The sequence below is a fragment of the Psittacula echo genome, assembly GCF_963264785.1.
Source record: "Psittacula echo genome assembly, chromosome: 13".
NCBI classification, from domain to species: domain Eukaryota; kingdom Metazoa; phylum Chordata; class Aves; order Psittaciformes; family Psittacidae; genus Psittacula; species Psittacula echo.
In genome coordinates, this window is record NC_137749.1 from 10,488,957 (window position 1) to 10,505,107 (window position 16,151).

Here is a 16,151-nt window from a genome sequence, read left to right on the forward strand (position 1 = left end):
TGTCTAGTGTGAGGTGTCCGTGCCCATAGCAGGGGGTTGGAACTGGATGATCTTAAGGTCCTTTCCAACCCAAGCCATTCTGTGATTCCATATAATGGTTGGGTGATAGTTACTTTTTGTAAAGTAAAATATGACCAATCAATAAATAATGAGATAAAGTACACAAAGGACGACTGGATGTGTATTTTTAAAGTTTTTTCAATAGGTTTAATAATGGTAATAAAGGACAGTATCAAGACCAAATATCTAAAAACCAAGTGACAGGAGTTAGAGAACTGAGTTAATTGGAGTAGAGGAGTTATTCATTGCCTGCTAATTTTGAAGTATAATCAGGGGACACTGTCATTAGTTGACAGGTTCAAAATTCAACTAAGCCTCTTAATAGCTTTTACAAAATGCATTTTGAAACTCAGAAATGTATCCCAAGAACAGGTTTATGGATTCAGTCTTGGCAGCAAAAAAAAGAAGAAAATCCATGGCATTTGCATATATTGCCTCATCCATTACTCTTCACAAGAAGGAAAAAAAAAAAATACATGAAATAGATAATCTGGGGAGAGGAAGAAAATTAAGATCTGGGGAAAAAAAACCCAAACCCTTTCCTAGTACTTTATCCCTGCTTCTCAAGATCTGAACTCAGAACTTCCGAGTCAAAAGCTCTATGTTGACATTTAATAGGTCTTGCTGTATTTCTTGTATACATTTTTCTATTCCTTCTAAACTTGTGCAGAGTTTGTGCATGACTCTCTCAGGCAACAAGCTCCATAATCTCACTCTATGTTCTATGGACCTGCACTGCCTGCACCTCATTCTAAACATGTAAGCTAAAAAAAAATCATTCAGGAACCTTGATTCTTAGAAGAGAAAGCAGATAAGGATTAGAAATCAGTTCTCTGTATGCCTGTTGTCATTTTATTAGCCCACCATATTGCTCTGCCTTGTACATCTTATTTTTTTCCTAGAAGAAAATGTCCCATCTATTATTTGTTATTTTAATGGAAAATATTTTGTATTTTAGGTCATGGTTGCTCTAATTCTAATATATTTTCTTCAAAATGGAAGAAGCAAATTTAGACAGCATTCTGAAAGCAGACATCCTTTGCATTTCATACTGTTCTCTGATTTTTTCCTTAATCTTTTCATAATGTTTCGGGCTTTTCTGACTGCTATTGAACATTGAGTTGATATTTTCAAAGGTGTTACAACTCCAGAATCACTTTCTGGTATGTGCACTGTATGATAATGAGTAAACAGGATACTGAAATGTCTAACAGTATCTTTAAAGAAATCAAACTTCCCATAAAAGCCTTGTCACACTGCCAGAAAAATGGCAGTTACCCAAGAGCTCTCAGTATTAGACACCATCAGTTTTAGCTAATAACCTGCTGGAATAGCAACACTGTCAAGCAAGCACCCGACTTCTGTTCAAAAGAACCTACTCTTGAAAAGCCTGTGTAGGAATAGCACATACATCAGAACAAAACAGTGATGATACCATAAGAAGTGTAAGAAATTTTGAGTTCACATGAACAAAAGCACTAACACTACTCATTGTATTACTCTGGCTTTATGGCAGTACCGCCTGCAAGTGGAATGAGTATGCAAGTGGCTTATATGCATGTCAACAACTGCAAGGTGACACAGGTGTTAGTAAACACCTGAAAATTTATGCTGCAATAATCTAGGTTAGTTGGTTTGCAGTCCTCCTTGCTCCTACTTTTGTTTAACCATGAACATGTTGCTGCTCTTACTGTGTATTGTTGTATCTAAGCCTGACATATGCCTTTCAATTGATGACATTAAAGAAAAGCCTTTTTAATTTTATGTAGCCCAAAGCTTAAGCGATTTCTTAAGTTTAAGATACGAGCTCATATTATTATCTTGTTATGGTTTGATGGTTTATCTGCTTGAGCAAGTTCTCATTTGTGTTATCACCTGAATATATGAAACTGTGATAACATTATAATCTTTGACAAACCACCTGTCATCTCTCTTGATGAGTTAAAACTTTTTATTGTATATAATAAATATCAGGTGATAGAAGGACTTGAAATTAGGCAATAACCAATTTACTTAATATTAGCCTTAGTCTCAAACAGGGGTCAATAACATAATACAAGAGGGAACAGCTTTAAACTGACGGAAGGTAAATTTAGATTAGATCTCAGAAGTTCTTCCCTGTGGGGGTGGTGAGGCACTGGCACAGGGTGCCCAGAGAAGCTGTGGCTGCCCCATCCCTGGCAGTGTTCAAGGCCAGGTTGGACACAGGGACTTGGAGCAACCTGACCTAGTGGAAGCTGTCCCTGCTCATCACAGGGGGTTGGAACTGGATGAGATTTAAGGTTCTTTCCAACCCAAACCTGTGTTTGGTTGGAGTCTATTAACATGTTCTAAGTATTGTCTATTTTCCAGTTTTACAAATAACTATTTGTTTTTACCTTAACTCTAGTTTGCAGAAGCATAGTCTTACAGCTCCTAGTAATACAGTAGTAAATCATTTCTACAGATATGTAGAAACATATACAGATATGATAATACTTAAGATAGAGACAGCAGAACACTCTGCCAGCGTCTAGGATCCCCAGAACATTTCCTGGCTAGCCAGGTAGTAGGTTTGTTCAATCAGCTACAGGAGCTAGTAGAACAGGGTAGATAATGTGGCAGAATTCTGACGAACCAGTGCGCTGAAGCTCACTTACTGGCAGTCAAATAATAGCACCTGAACTCTGATGGAGTTTACAAATTCCACCTAGTATATACAGAATTCTTTCTAGGAATTACTATGCACAAAGTCTCTATATCCTGACTCTTCACCTTTGAATCAGGAGAACTGTGCATTCTTCTTTCCATGACCAGTGTGTGACAATTATTGGCAAGGCACTTGCAAGTGTTACAGGTACTATATTTACTCATATGCGTGTCTGCCAAATTCTTCAGTTTTTATGCTGCTTTTACTCCCTTGTTACATGAAGAACTTCCACACAGACTAAGCTCCTGGCTATGAAGATTATTCTGCCTACTGAAAATGGCTGAAAGAGCAGTAAAACAGCAGCAACAAATGCAAGTTTCTAAATACATGCAAGTATATAGGCAGATTCTACATGAATCTGTTTAATAGCCAAGCTTATTTAATATGTTAGTTAACAACAGAAAGAGTAACTATACTTACAGAAAACACTCTATTAAAACATACCTTAAACCCCAGCCAGGACAAAGACAATAACATAGCAGAATTAGAACTGATTACAACTGTATGCCAAGTCACTGAGGTTTTTCATTTATATAAGTAACTGAATTCAGGGATTCTGCAGGATTGACAGAGATGGGATCCACTTATGATTATTGCAAAGGAAACTTAAGCAAAATGAGGTTCAAGTTGAGATAATATTTTTGGCATACACAGAACATATTCAATGAAAAAAATAACACCAAAAAGTTACTCTTGAAAAGGCCTTAGTCTAGACTGAGTGCCACTATGAGAATATTACTAGGTATGTTTCAGTGGTCAGATATTTGTATCTGCAAAACTTTATAGCCAAAAAAACCCCATCCTACCACCTTTCCAGCATGTATAACAAATACTTATCTTTTTTTAAGATACAAGGTTACTGTCAGACTAGAACAGTTTCCTTTTACTACTGCTGTCCAATTTAGCTAGAACAGTCTACTAACATAACCACCAAATGGTTTTGAAAACAGATGCAGAGGTAACAATGAATTTAATTATATTCATGTTGTTCATTCTGAAGTGCTTAGTATAAAAAGTGATCAGTATAAAACTCTCCCATAAGGATATCAATACAAAGGGCAGTAGACAGAGTAAATGGTAAATTTTTTAAAAAGACAGTATCATCAAGAGGAGAAAAGGCACCAGAACAACCCTGTAACACTCCACAGAACAAGAATGCTCAGTGATCCATTGTCCATGGACAATGTTCACCTAACATGACAATTCATGTGACTCCTCAGCCCCAAATCTTTCTGAGGTTGCAGCAGCCAACTACCTTGAGCTTTTGTTTGTCCTCTAGTCTCACCTCATCTGTCCAGACATGGCACTGTGCACAAAGAGAATGCCTATGCTGCAGGTGTCTGGTAAAGCCAGTCAATCCTGGGAGCACATATGCCTTACCACAAATACACAGTAAAAGCCTTCAGCACATGTCCAGAACTGTCATCTGTAAGAACAGAGGAAGGACACTGACTGGCTGCTGCCACTACCATGCCAGAACACACTATACATGCACTAGATCCATTATGCAGTAGTAGAAGATGGCAGTGTGGCTTGAGACATAGCTACAGGCTGCACTGAGAACCAGAAAAGAAACGAGAATGCATCAAACATAGGGAAGTCTTTTTGCTTTATGCAATTGAGAAGTTTCTGTGCTACCACATAAAATAAAACAGCTTAAACATAAGTCAGAATATATTAACCTTTTGTTCAAAGTGATAGCAGATACAAGGTTCTTAAATACCACACTGGAAGACATTAGGCAGTAGTAAGAAAGTCAAAAGTATTCAAGCAATGATTAAATATTTATCTAAAAGATTTTCAAGAACATGAATACCTATTTTATAGAACAGAAGTGATAAAAAGATAGAAAACATGTATATTTTTGTAAGAATATATATCATTCTTACTAATCTTACCACAATAATAAATTCTTAGAAAAATTCTATGTTAAGTAGAGTTGATCAAAAGCCTAATTTGATTACATTTCTCTAAAAAACAGATTCCTAATTAGTAATATCGAGAGCTCTTCCAGTTATTTTTCTATGATAAATTCTTCTGCCCATAAAACATCAGTAGTAGGTCAGAATGAACAGCAATTTTTTAATATCATTTGGGAATATTTTAAACAATGGAAGCTGCTGAGAGCACCTCCTGCTCCTCTGCTACCTCCTTACTCTGGAAGAATTGTCCACCAGCTCCTACTCCTCCTGCCACCTTTAATCAGCTTTTTGTTCAGGACAAGCCTTCCCTTCTGGGACAGGGGAAAGCCGCAGCAGCCTAGTTCCCTTCAGAAAGCCTCTGTCAAAAATCTTTTTTCCAGAGTAAAATGGTTTCAGCATCCGAATTAATCTCCTGCATACTTACTCATGCCTTAAAAAAAAAAACCAACACAAAACCACACAAAACCAAAACCCACATCATCACACCAAAACTGACAACCAATGAACCCAGAATTAGCGACTTCAGAAGGCATGACTTCCGTTTGCAAGAACTGTATTTATTCCTGCTACAGATTTTTTCCTGTGTCTGCATATTCTAGTCTAAGTTACTAGTTTCACCCAGTTTTTTGACCTGTGCATGCATCAAACTAACAACAAAAGCTATTCTTAAAAATTATGTTAAACATGAACACAAGTAATTTGATGTCAGTAGCAATACCTTCACGATTATTAAGTATTTGCTTTTCACTTTGTAATGCTTTTCAAAAGCTGGTACCTAATATTCTTAGATTTCATACATGATTTTGCTTGCTGTACTACTGAACTGTTTTGGTTTTCCTTTGTTACTAATCCTGTCAAACCTTACAGGGCTTTGGGTATTCAAGACCACTTCCTATATTCTCATTTCATGCCACACAACTTTCTTCACTAAAGCTTGTCAAATGCTTTACAAGTTCTTCTGTTACTAACTTCCAAGCTAGATGGTTTTAGTAAGTGAATGTTATGGGAGAGATCTGCTCACTGGTTAGGAATAATGATGAGTGGTATGGCATTTCAGGAGTAAAATTTCAGATCAACCTTTCGTTTTCTTGCTCTCTAAATGTAAAGTAGCAACTCCACCAAATAACAGCAACCAGAAAAATTCAATCAGCCTCCATTTCAGGATGCAGTGTCTTTCTACATTCACAGGTAGAAGAACTATGTCAGATGTCTCTCGATACACCGAAAAAAATATGTACTGGGAATATATACTGAGGAAGTGTTCTAACATCCTGAAGGGGTTTTGGATTGCTATCCCAACAGCATAGAAAGCTCAAATGTATGCCAAATTACACTTCTTATTAGGGATGAGAGGGGATTATAGAAGAATATATTACATTGTGCAGTAATGGTCTTATTTACACACAGAGTTCTTAAAGAGTTATTTTCAACTTTGTATTGAATGACATAGGTAGTTGTTCCTCTGAAGTTTAAACCTCTTAATGTCCAAGCAGCATATTTTATAAAAGGCTAGGCCATACTTGTCATGTATGCATCACAACCCTAAAAGTTTATGGTATTCCTTACTGTTAAAGGCATTATACATGGACAAATACAGAATTTGTTTTCAAGTAACCGATTTTCAATACTGTCATCAAGAGAGTTTCACATAAAGATGGCAATTTCTTATAGGAGAACATCATATTGCTGTGGTCTATTCCTCTTCTATGTGTGGATATCCCTACCAGAAGGATACAAAACTAAATCTTCAGACCTCAGATAATATCTAAATTGAGAGTTGATTGATCATTTTATGTATACTTATTATTTTACTGCTATTTACGTATTTTAGAAGATATATGCTTGGGTACAAGCCTTAAGGCTGGAATCTTGATATATCACCATTTAAAGTTAAACTTTGGTAAGGGAATATATATTTTACATTCTTAAGTGAAAAAAAGCAAGGCTAGAATTCCATTTGCAGGGCTGAAAGACTGCACACATGAATGCTGAAGTCATCCAGGCTTTGCTCCCACACAAACTTCACTATGAAATATCAGGAAATGGAAAGCCTTCATAAAAAATGAGAGCACCTGAATGGTTTAGGTCAATCTTTTTTGCAGATTCCCAGGAGGCTTATTTTGTCAGAAAGGTGTTTGCTGCCATGTTTTATTTCCAGTGGTAACTCCAGGTGCTAAAAGGGCTATGTATTACATGTAGCACAATTTCCCCTCTGTTCTGGCTGTTATTATTAGTATTGCAGAACAACAGCTGCATGCCAGGAAGGAATTTAAATAGTCTCAAAAAGCTGAAGTATCAGGAGAAGCAAATAAGCTCCTTAAGAATTAGTTTATTCAATAAAAAATTTGTGGCAGAAACAGCATTTCTGTTCAGAATTCATACAGTTAACATGTGACAAAGAGCTTTCCAGGTAAATTATTATTAGATAATTCAGAGGTTCCATTGTGACCCCAAAGATTTGCATGAGGCCTACTACAGTCTGATCTATTTTTGATTTTTTATCTGCAGTTTCCTTTTAGCAAGTTACTACACTAAAAAAGAGCCTCAGAACTTCCTCAAATTTTATTTTTCCTTTCACCGCTAATAATGGCTGTAAAAAAGTAGAAAAATTCTCTAAATCTGAGTTACCTGCAAGTAGCATTCACATTGATAAAGTTATTGAACTAGTAGTAGTATTTTTAGAAAAAGCAGACATACCACCTTTGCTTGGTATCTCCTCCACCATGTGAATCTGTTATAACTACTGACCTCAGGAACTCTCAATCTTACAGCCATGTTTAATTCATTTCATTACTTACTTACTTATTTTATCTCTGAAGACCCTTTCTAATGGTCTAGAACCCTGCTGCAGCTAAACACTGTAGAAGAAAATTGAAAACTATTCATCAGGATGTATAGCATGTATGAAACACCAAACTGCATGCATAGAGATGGGGGACTTGCAAAGAAACTGCAAGACTCCTTTTCAGGGTGAGAGGCAGGAGTACTAACATGAGAGTACAGATTATTTAACATTCTCTAGCACGCATTCATTTAAGGAGAAATTTAAATCAACACGAGACACTCAGATATTAACAGGAAATTCCTAAGTGCAGGATGCAACATGTAGAAGAGAGGGGAAAAAAAAAAGAAAAAGATAATTTTACATTATCAAAGGCCAGAGGTGACATCTTAGTACATAATAGAAGACAGAATGGGTCAGTAAGCTGCTAAGGACCATGAAAACTAAGACAAGCAATTTGATGCAATAGAGAAGAAATCACAATGGGGATATAAAAACCAATGGCAACCTTCTCAGAGTGCTGGTCAGGAATAATAATCTTGCAATAAAGCAGTAGCATTCCAAAGGTATTGTACAAACCAATTTTGCAACTGTGTCACAAGAAGAGGCAGCTGTTACCTAGCTGAGTCATATTAAGTAGGTATGATGCATACAAAGATACAGCTCTATTTATCACATCTTAGGTAGAAGACAACGCATAACACTGTGGAAATGAAAACAGACTCAGATCATATTTGCAGATAACCTTAGATAAGCAAGAAAAATATTGTTACTGAGAATGACGAAAGAAAGCACACAAGGTGGAGGAAGAAAAAAGTGAAGAAATCTATTTTTCACTATTTTGCTCTTTAGTAAGCAGCTAAATATTGAACAGATTAAGTCAAAATACTAGTTTGGCCAGACCTACAAACTGTTAGTGTGGGTGATTTTTGCCTCTGCAAATGAAGTTACCCAGAATAAAGCACAGCAGGAGAAAGAAAAAAAGCCCCAGGAAAAAAAATAAAAAGTCTTCCCTTTTCTCATTTATTTCCAGGCAGGATAAATTTTAACTTACTTTGTCTCTTAAAATCTCTTAATGGGCATTATTTTTGTTCTCCCTTCTGTACACTGGTGTCACTAAAATAATCTTGCCCTGAACAGACTCCATGAGTTAGCTACATTCAGGACCTATCAGTATGCCAAACTAGCTCATTTTTCACTCAATTTTTATCATTTTTGCCAATCACTATTTTAATGCATCTTCAGTAAAGACAGAGCTCAGGCATAGCATTTATCGATTTCTGTCAACAGGAAGCACAGAAGTTCTCATATTCATACAGACTGTTTGCTCAACTTGCACAGTTTATATATCACCCAGATTCTCACACTCTGTCAAGCGGCAAGTTACAACTAGTTTTATTTAATTGTAATTTCTAATTGCATAGAAATTACACCAGGAAGCATTTTAAACTCAGCAACACTATTATTCATTGGGCTCTTCTCAGGAGTGGCAGTCTCAGTGTTGCAGTTTAATTGATGTACCTTCTCACAGTTCTGCTATCAGAGCTGTTTAATGCCATGCTGTGTATTCAACACACCTGAAACATGCCATCTCTGTACAGTAAAATTATGGATGCATATTTGGATAAAACGTAATAGTCAAAGAAAGATGGGCCAAAAGTAACCTGTTCTTTATGATTATACAGCCAGGTTCCCCCTGAAATGCTATTAGTATCCCTCTCCTTTTTGCAACATAAGCAGAAGTTACAGGATGATGACTGTTCTCACCCATCCGTGTTCCAATTTCTCCACAGATCATATGTGTGCAGAACTTAATTTTATAGATGGGCAAATACTTGGACAGTGGTTGCATACACATAGAAGCTGAGTGATAATGAAAGTCTGAATTTCAATGATGAGTACATTCTATAAGCAGTAGCACCAAGGAACATCAGCCTGTAGAAAAGGGATAAAAAGAGATCATAGGAGCTTATGGCTCCAGGCTGTTAAAACACTATGTATAAGTGGGCTTCAATGTCACTCTGAAATAACCTAGACACTTGATTCATTTTATTCTAAATACTAGAATCAAAATAAACATCCATAAGGGTTTTGATTCCAGTATTTAGAATCAAATTTTGATTTCCCATTTGGGCTAATTCCTTTTGATTTTTAAATCTGAAAAGCATTGCAGGAAAAGTCTAAGGAATTGCAAGAAGCCTAACTAACTTCAAGTCAGGGTCTAGATACAAATAATAGATGTTTTTCCTAATATCTGTGAGAATTAAGACAAATAATTCTTCTCTCATGTCAAGAGGAGGTTACTAAATAAATCAACTACAGAAATGTTACAATAGGAAGGCACTAATGCCAAGACAAGAATCTCCAGGTGATGAAGCCTAAGTGCATACGTAGGATAGTGAATGGTTAACTAGTTACCATAGTACAGGGAAGAAAATGGAAGTGCAGTGGATAAGCTGTAAAATCACTACAGAAGAATAGAGAAATATTATATATGTGATAAGCTCTACCAACAAAAAAAGGGCCAATTTAAACAGTGCTGACAAGGATTATTGGAAATATCAGATCTTTGCCAAAATCATTTAAGAGAGAATTTCATACTCATAGAATGGCCTCAGACACAGGGAGACAATGATGGAGATAAGATAGAAAGATGCAGACAAAGTCAACAAAGCTACTAAAAAATTAGGTAACTTTTTTTTCTTAAAATAGTTATTTCTGGTCTGATTATTTCTCATGACCCAGTGGAACTGCTTCTCAAAGTTGTCACTTAGCTGCCTTCTAATACAAAAAATCTTTGTAACAGATTCAGTACTCATAATGCATATTTCATTTGCAGTAAAAATCAAGTATTTCGGAAAAGTTTTATCAAAATTCAGCTTAGATGAATGTTCTTGACCATAAGTGTTTTTTTCCCTTAAAGAATCATAGAAAGAAAATGCAAAAGGGATTCAAGCATTTAAGACAAGCTTGTAAAACGTAGGGAATATTTTTGGAAATGATTTTGTAGTCTAATTGCATCTCAAACTTATCACTTAGCTCCCTCCTAATAAGAAAACTCTTTGTAAAAACTGTATTAGCAACCAAAAATACTGACAAAGGAATTAGAAGTGAAGATGAGTTGAAATGATTTCACATTTCTGTGCCAGTAACAATAACAGATTGTATAAGGTGATACATAAAGAACTCCTTTCCTACATGCATGGGATGTGGATGGAATAGTTTCACTTGCTTTCTTCAGTGATGATCTAGTCTTATGCTGGTTTGGAGGGTAGGAGCTGCAGAAGGACATACTAGCATCTTACTCCAACACTACTATGCAAACTGTGAAAAATATGTTGGAAGTATCACCTATGAAAGTCTTTTCTTTAGCCACTTCCATTTCAAGGAGTTTCACCACCTCAATTGCTGTCAATTCCAAACACCAGAACTGTGGAATCCCCTGGGTCAACTGGCATCTTAATCTGCACTGTGATTCTATGATAAGTTATACTGTATAAACAGCAGATTAGATAGAAGGCACTGAAGTTGCTTCAGGTACTGATATAGCTCACCTTGCCTCAGGGATCTGGTGAAAGGTATGTGTTACATAACATATGAGTAATTTCTGGGAGGATTTCACATTTAGCCATTGAAGCCACTGAAGCCCTTCCAGTCATTATCAAAACCAAGACCATCTATTTGGCATCTTTAAAGAGCACAGAAGCTCTCAAGAAACAACTTTTAGTAATCAAATCAGGTATGCAACTAGTCCTGTGCAAAATTCATGTAAAACAACTGAAGATATGTAAAGGAATACAAGAAAAGTAGAAGCACTTTAAGGTTAACTTTCTGATTTTATAATATAGATTAATTCTTCCTGAAAAGCAGCTGTTTTCAAACATAAATACAGCACGTTTAGGAACCACTAGATGACAGAATCATTATGTATTCCTACCCACAAACCTCTCTCTTAAGCATCACGTTTTACAAAGCTGTCAAAAAAATAAGTTCAAATGAAACCCTTTAAAGGTTAACACAGGCAACCTAAATGTGATAGCAAATACATGGTTCCATATGCCTTAATGTTCATGTGGTTTTCCATAGTTACTGTATTTGTGTGCTGTGAAAAGCAGAAGCTAATAGCATTAAAGGGAATTAAACAGGAATAGTTATTCATTGCAACAGACCAATCAGCCATATCAACAAAAAATCAAAGAAAAAATTAAATTTAAAATTTCCATACACATTAAAAACTTTTTTTTTTTTAATTAATTTAATCCCAGATTCTTATTGAAGATCCTGGGGAAATAAATGGGGAGCAAATTGTTACTCAATACTATTTTAGCTTCAAAATTTCCCAAGACTTGCAAAACATGGTGTCCAAATTAACCACCTTTGTACAGCAGGATGTTACTACTGTCTACACAGTAGTAACACTACTAATCACTACACATACTACATGATGTTTGGAGTAACAGTAACCAGACAAACGTTTAGCAAAAAGGCACACACACCCCCACAAAGCATACTGCAGTCATGTGAAGAGCACCTCCATTTCCCAAAAGTATCATTAATTAAATAAATCTGTCCAGTGGAAAAAATTATCCAAATAAAGGAGTCTTAGCTTCTGGCTTTTTGCTATAGATTGGGGGCAAGGCAAAGGAAATCACATTTGGGGCTAAGAACTTGGGGATTACTGCCTTGGGAGGCTAGGAAGGTGGAGGGGAAAAAAGGCCAAACACTGAGGAGGAGGAAAGGAAGAGAAGGAAAGAGAATAAGGAGCAGAAGGTGCGCTTACTGTTTGGTTATCTTCATACAGCTTCAAGTCATATCCACTCAGCTCCACACAGAAAATTATTGCTGTAACCCCCTCAAAACAGTGGATCCATTTTTTGCGTTCAGATCTCTGTCCACCCACATCCACCATTTTGAAAGTCAGCTCTTTGAAGGTGAACTTATTTTCTACAATCCCTGTGGTCATGTCCCGAGAACGCAGAATATCTTCCACTGTAGGGATGTAGTCCAGTGCTGCAATCCTTTCTAGGTCATTTAAGTAGTATGCAGCATTATCCTCTAGGTGGTACTCGTTGGAGCGGCAAAAACACTCCTGCACACCAGGGTCTGCCCAGAGCCGTTTCATGACTCCCAGGAGCTCAGGGGTAATCTCACCTTTGCTCTCAGCTGGGCCTGTCAGGGCAAAAAGCTGTACAGCATCATATGCTCTGTCAGGATTGTGAAACTCTATCTTAAGGGTGGCTAGAGCCCGAATAATACGTGTGAGAGAGTCAATTGCATTATAGATAATCAGAGGTTTGTATTCCTTACAGGCCTCCAAGTTAAAGCCACCACTATGAATGATTTTCATCTGCTTTACAATAGTGCTCTTCCCAGAATTGCTGGTACCCAGGAGTAGGAGCTTAATCTCTCTTCGCTGTCGCTGACTTTCAGAGCGCAGGTGGCGGTCAATCCTACGGGACCGCCGCGCTGCCTCTTTCTCCTCAGAGCTTTGCCGACATCCCATGGTATAGCAGGTGGTTACAGAGAGGGAGGCTTGGAGATGGTCTCACTCTGTTTGTGTCTCTGAAAAAGATCTGCGGTGTCTTTCAGTTCCCGTGTCAGGTACACCTTGAACGAGAAAAAAAAGTTGCTCTCCAATACCTGATGGTCCGAGATGCCTGTACCACCTAATTCAGTCCCAGCAGGGGTGCAAACCCATGTAGAGATGCAACCACAAAAATAGTCTCTTCAGCAGATCTCATGGCACTCTCCTTTCCAGCGCATAAACAGTGGCACATTCCTGTTACTGAAGGCACACTTCCCTTTGCCACTGTTTGGCTAGATCCATGAAATACTCTTTTCTGTTCTGCATAATTATTTTGCTGCCTTCTGTCCAAAGGTAAGGAGCTGCACTTTCACCTTCTCTGCTCTAGCTCTTGTCTTTTAACTCTATTTTCTGGTTGCTGTGGTGATGCTGCTAGATAAAGCTGAAGTTCTTTTCAATGGCGCTGTACTTGTTTTGTTTCTCTTCCACCACTTCTTCAGCTGATCCAGTTCAGCTCTGTAAATCACTGCTTTCCACCTGCCAAACAATGAGAAAAGAAATGAATGAAATGAGAGACTCTGCTTCCTTGCTGCAAACCACTCACTTTTTCCATCTCTTCTAGACTTCTCAACCTTTTAGTATCCCAATAACGGATCAGAAAATACAGATGGGAAAATATGTAAAGAAAAGCAAAAATCTAAAACCATAGCAAAAATGTAGGGACAGCTGAAGCTTGCAGACCTAAGAAAATGTGGTTTCTGAACAATAGTAAATCAAATCTCCTTTTCAGCCTTCTGAGTTTTATTATCTAAACCTACATGAAAACAAGTAGTGCTGAGCTGTGCCCCAGTTTCTCCCTCAGCAAGAGCTTATGGCAGTGCTTTTCCTGCACAGTCCTGTTCTGACTGGTTTTCCTGAAGTAGAAAATGAAACAGACTCACAACTACTTTCCCCAGTCTATTTATGTCAGTATCTTGTTCTCAGACAGATGTCCTCCTGAGTTTTCTTTCATCTGTTCTGAATGCATGGAACATTTAAATAACTAAATTAGGAAGCAAAAGGAGGTGATCAACTTTGCTTCATGATTTTGCAAAAGGGAGAGTTACTCATCTTTGCAGAATATAGTAAGAGATCATCTTTCCCCTTGGAGACCAGTACTGTTCGGCGTACTACGTGCATCCTGCTTAATCAATAAAGTGATGCACTACTACAACAAACTTTGTAAGCTTCCTCCCATAGCCAAGCTAAGTGTTATTAAGCCTCTTCCATATTTAAAACAGGAAATTCTGAGGTACAGTAAAAGTGAATAGTGGCTGTAAGTACTATATTTACTACATATGTTTACTAGAAGTAAGTTGAAGTAAATAGTGCTTCATACAAAAAGTACAGGAAATGCCATCCCAAGCAAGGGCTGACAACTTCTCAGTGACTGTTAGAGCAATTAGTCTTTCCCAAATTAGGGGTTAAGCCTCCTATTTGGAACTCTGCAGAAGGGAACAGCAGGAAGCAGTTACCTCTCACAGAGGGAAAACACATTACTAACAGCTGATTGGTGATAACTTGCCTCATTCCTAGGAACGACTTACTGCTCCCACTAAGCTTCAAGCACAGTGGGCAGCAGAATCACAAATGTCATGGCTTCCACACTGTAAGCTGGCCCCAGCCCACTTTGGCACTTATCTTGCTGTCTGCTTACTTGTGCCTAGGGGGTTTTCAGTGTGTATTTTTACAAACTAAACTACATACCACCGAGATACTCTCAGAGATAAAGTTGAGTTCAGAGCCTACTACAGAAATATAAATTCTACTATATTTTAATAAGACTGAATCTTTCAGATTTTATTTTCAAAGTTGCTGTAGAAGTCTTTGGAAATTTCCCTGCATGAACTTCCCAGTATTTCAGTGTAGATGTCACAAAGCATTAAAATACGTATTGAAGAGGATGACTCCACACTAGTAGGAAAGGGACAGAATGATCCAAGCCAGATGTTGAACAGAAGCTTTGGTGAGAAAAGAAACGGAACTACAGCTACTTGCAACCTCATGTATGTTGCTATCTTTCTAAGCATCACAACAGAGGTTTTAGTGAACAAAAGATATTTCAGCACTCCAAAATACTAATCTGTAATTAAGTATTTTAAACAAAGCACTGGATTTACCAATACGTATTTTTCCTTTCTCCACATCACCTACATCATAGGATATGAGTCACTTACGCAGATATACAACAGGACATGGTGGTTCTCATTCTTAGCTGGCCACACTGATCCAGTTGAAAAATACGAACTTGCATTTACCCGACTTCTATTTTAATGTGTAGCATATTTATAAATGCATATACATTTACTAGTAGATGTTTTGTAAGATACTGTTTTACTATTGAGAATTTCAACTTTTACTTTTTGTCTTGCCAAAAATCCTTATCAGCCAGCGATTTCAGCAAGATCTTGCCTTGTCCTCCCAGTAGTTGTCGCTATAGTAGAAATCAATTATAGTAGTAATTAATTATTTCAAATAATAGTTTTAGCTAACCTTTAAGTATAGTTAACTGAGATATAGCACAGCATAAAGACTTCAAGACAGGAGCTTCTCACATAGATAAGGAATACTACATCAGCTGCAGTACTGAAGGTGGTTTAAACGGTTGAAAAAAGGATAAACCTAACTTTGTGAGTTCCAATTTCACATTTACAAGAAAAAACATTCTTAGAACATTTATTTGGGAGGGTAATAAATTTTATAACTAGGATTTCATTCCTGAGGTAGTAGAAACAAGTGTAATGATCTCAATCTTTCCTGTTTTGCAAGAGGTATTACTATTCTTCTGTTATGCATATATTCTTCGTCACAGTGCGCTATCCTAATCTTAGTTTCTATACTTTGTATAGCTTTGTCTCTGAACATGCTTAAAAACACAGATCTCTTCTAATTTATGATTGTCTGACAAGTAGAAAGGCAGAGTTTATCCATCTGCTTTCAAATCCAAGTCCCCACTGTTACACATCTGTGGGATCTACAGTTCTGTAACAGCATCTTGGTATTAGGCAGGTTCTTGCAATACACTGGATCCCTTTTCAGCAGTTTCCAGTATCTAAATGTCAAGGTATCTGGGAACATGAAACGTGCACATATGGAAGGACAAACAGTTTCAGCAATCACTGTTAATCCCTTAAC

At 37.2% G+C, this 16,151-nt stretch overlaps 2 protein-coding genes across 2 annotated transcripts in view; one reads left to right on the forward strand and one right to left on the reverse strand.

Annotated features, from left to right (window-relative positions):
- Window positions 1-12,956, reverse strand: part of GNAZ (G protein subunit alpha z) — a gene marked incomplete at both ends in the record, with an annotated part of 32,089 nt that extends 19,133 nt beyond the window's left edge. The window contains one exon of the mRNA XM_080628625.1: window positions 12,234-12,956. Within this exon, the coding sequence (XP_080484751.1) occupies window positions 12,234-12,956 (723 nt within the window). The remainder of the gene's footprint in view (window positions 1-12,233) is intronic.
- Window positions 1-16,151, forward strand: part of RSPH14 (radial spoke head 14 homolog) — a gene marked incomplete at its 3' end in the record, with an annotated part of 83,757 nt that overhangs the window by 30,667 nt on the left and 36,939 nt on the right. The window lies entirely within an intron of this gene.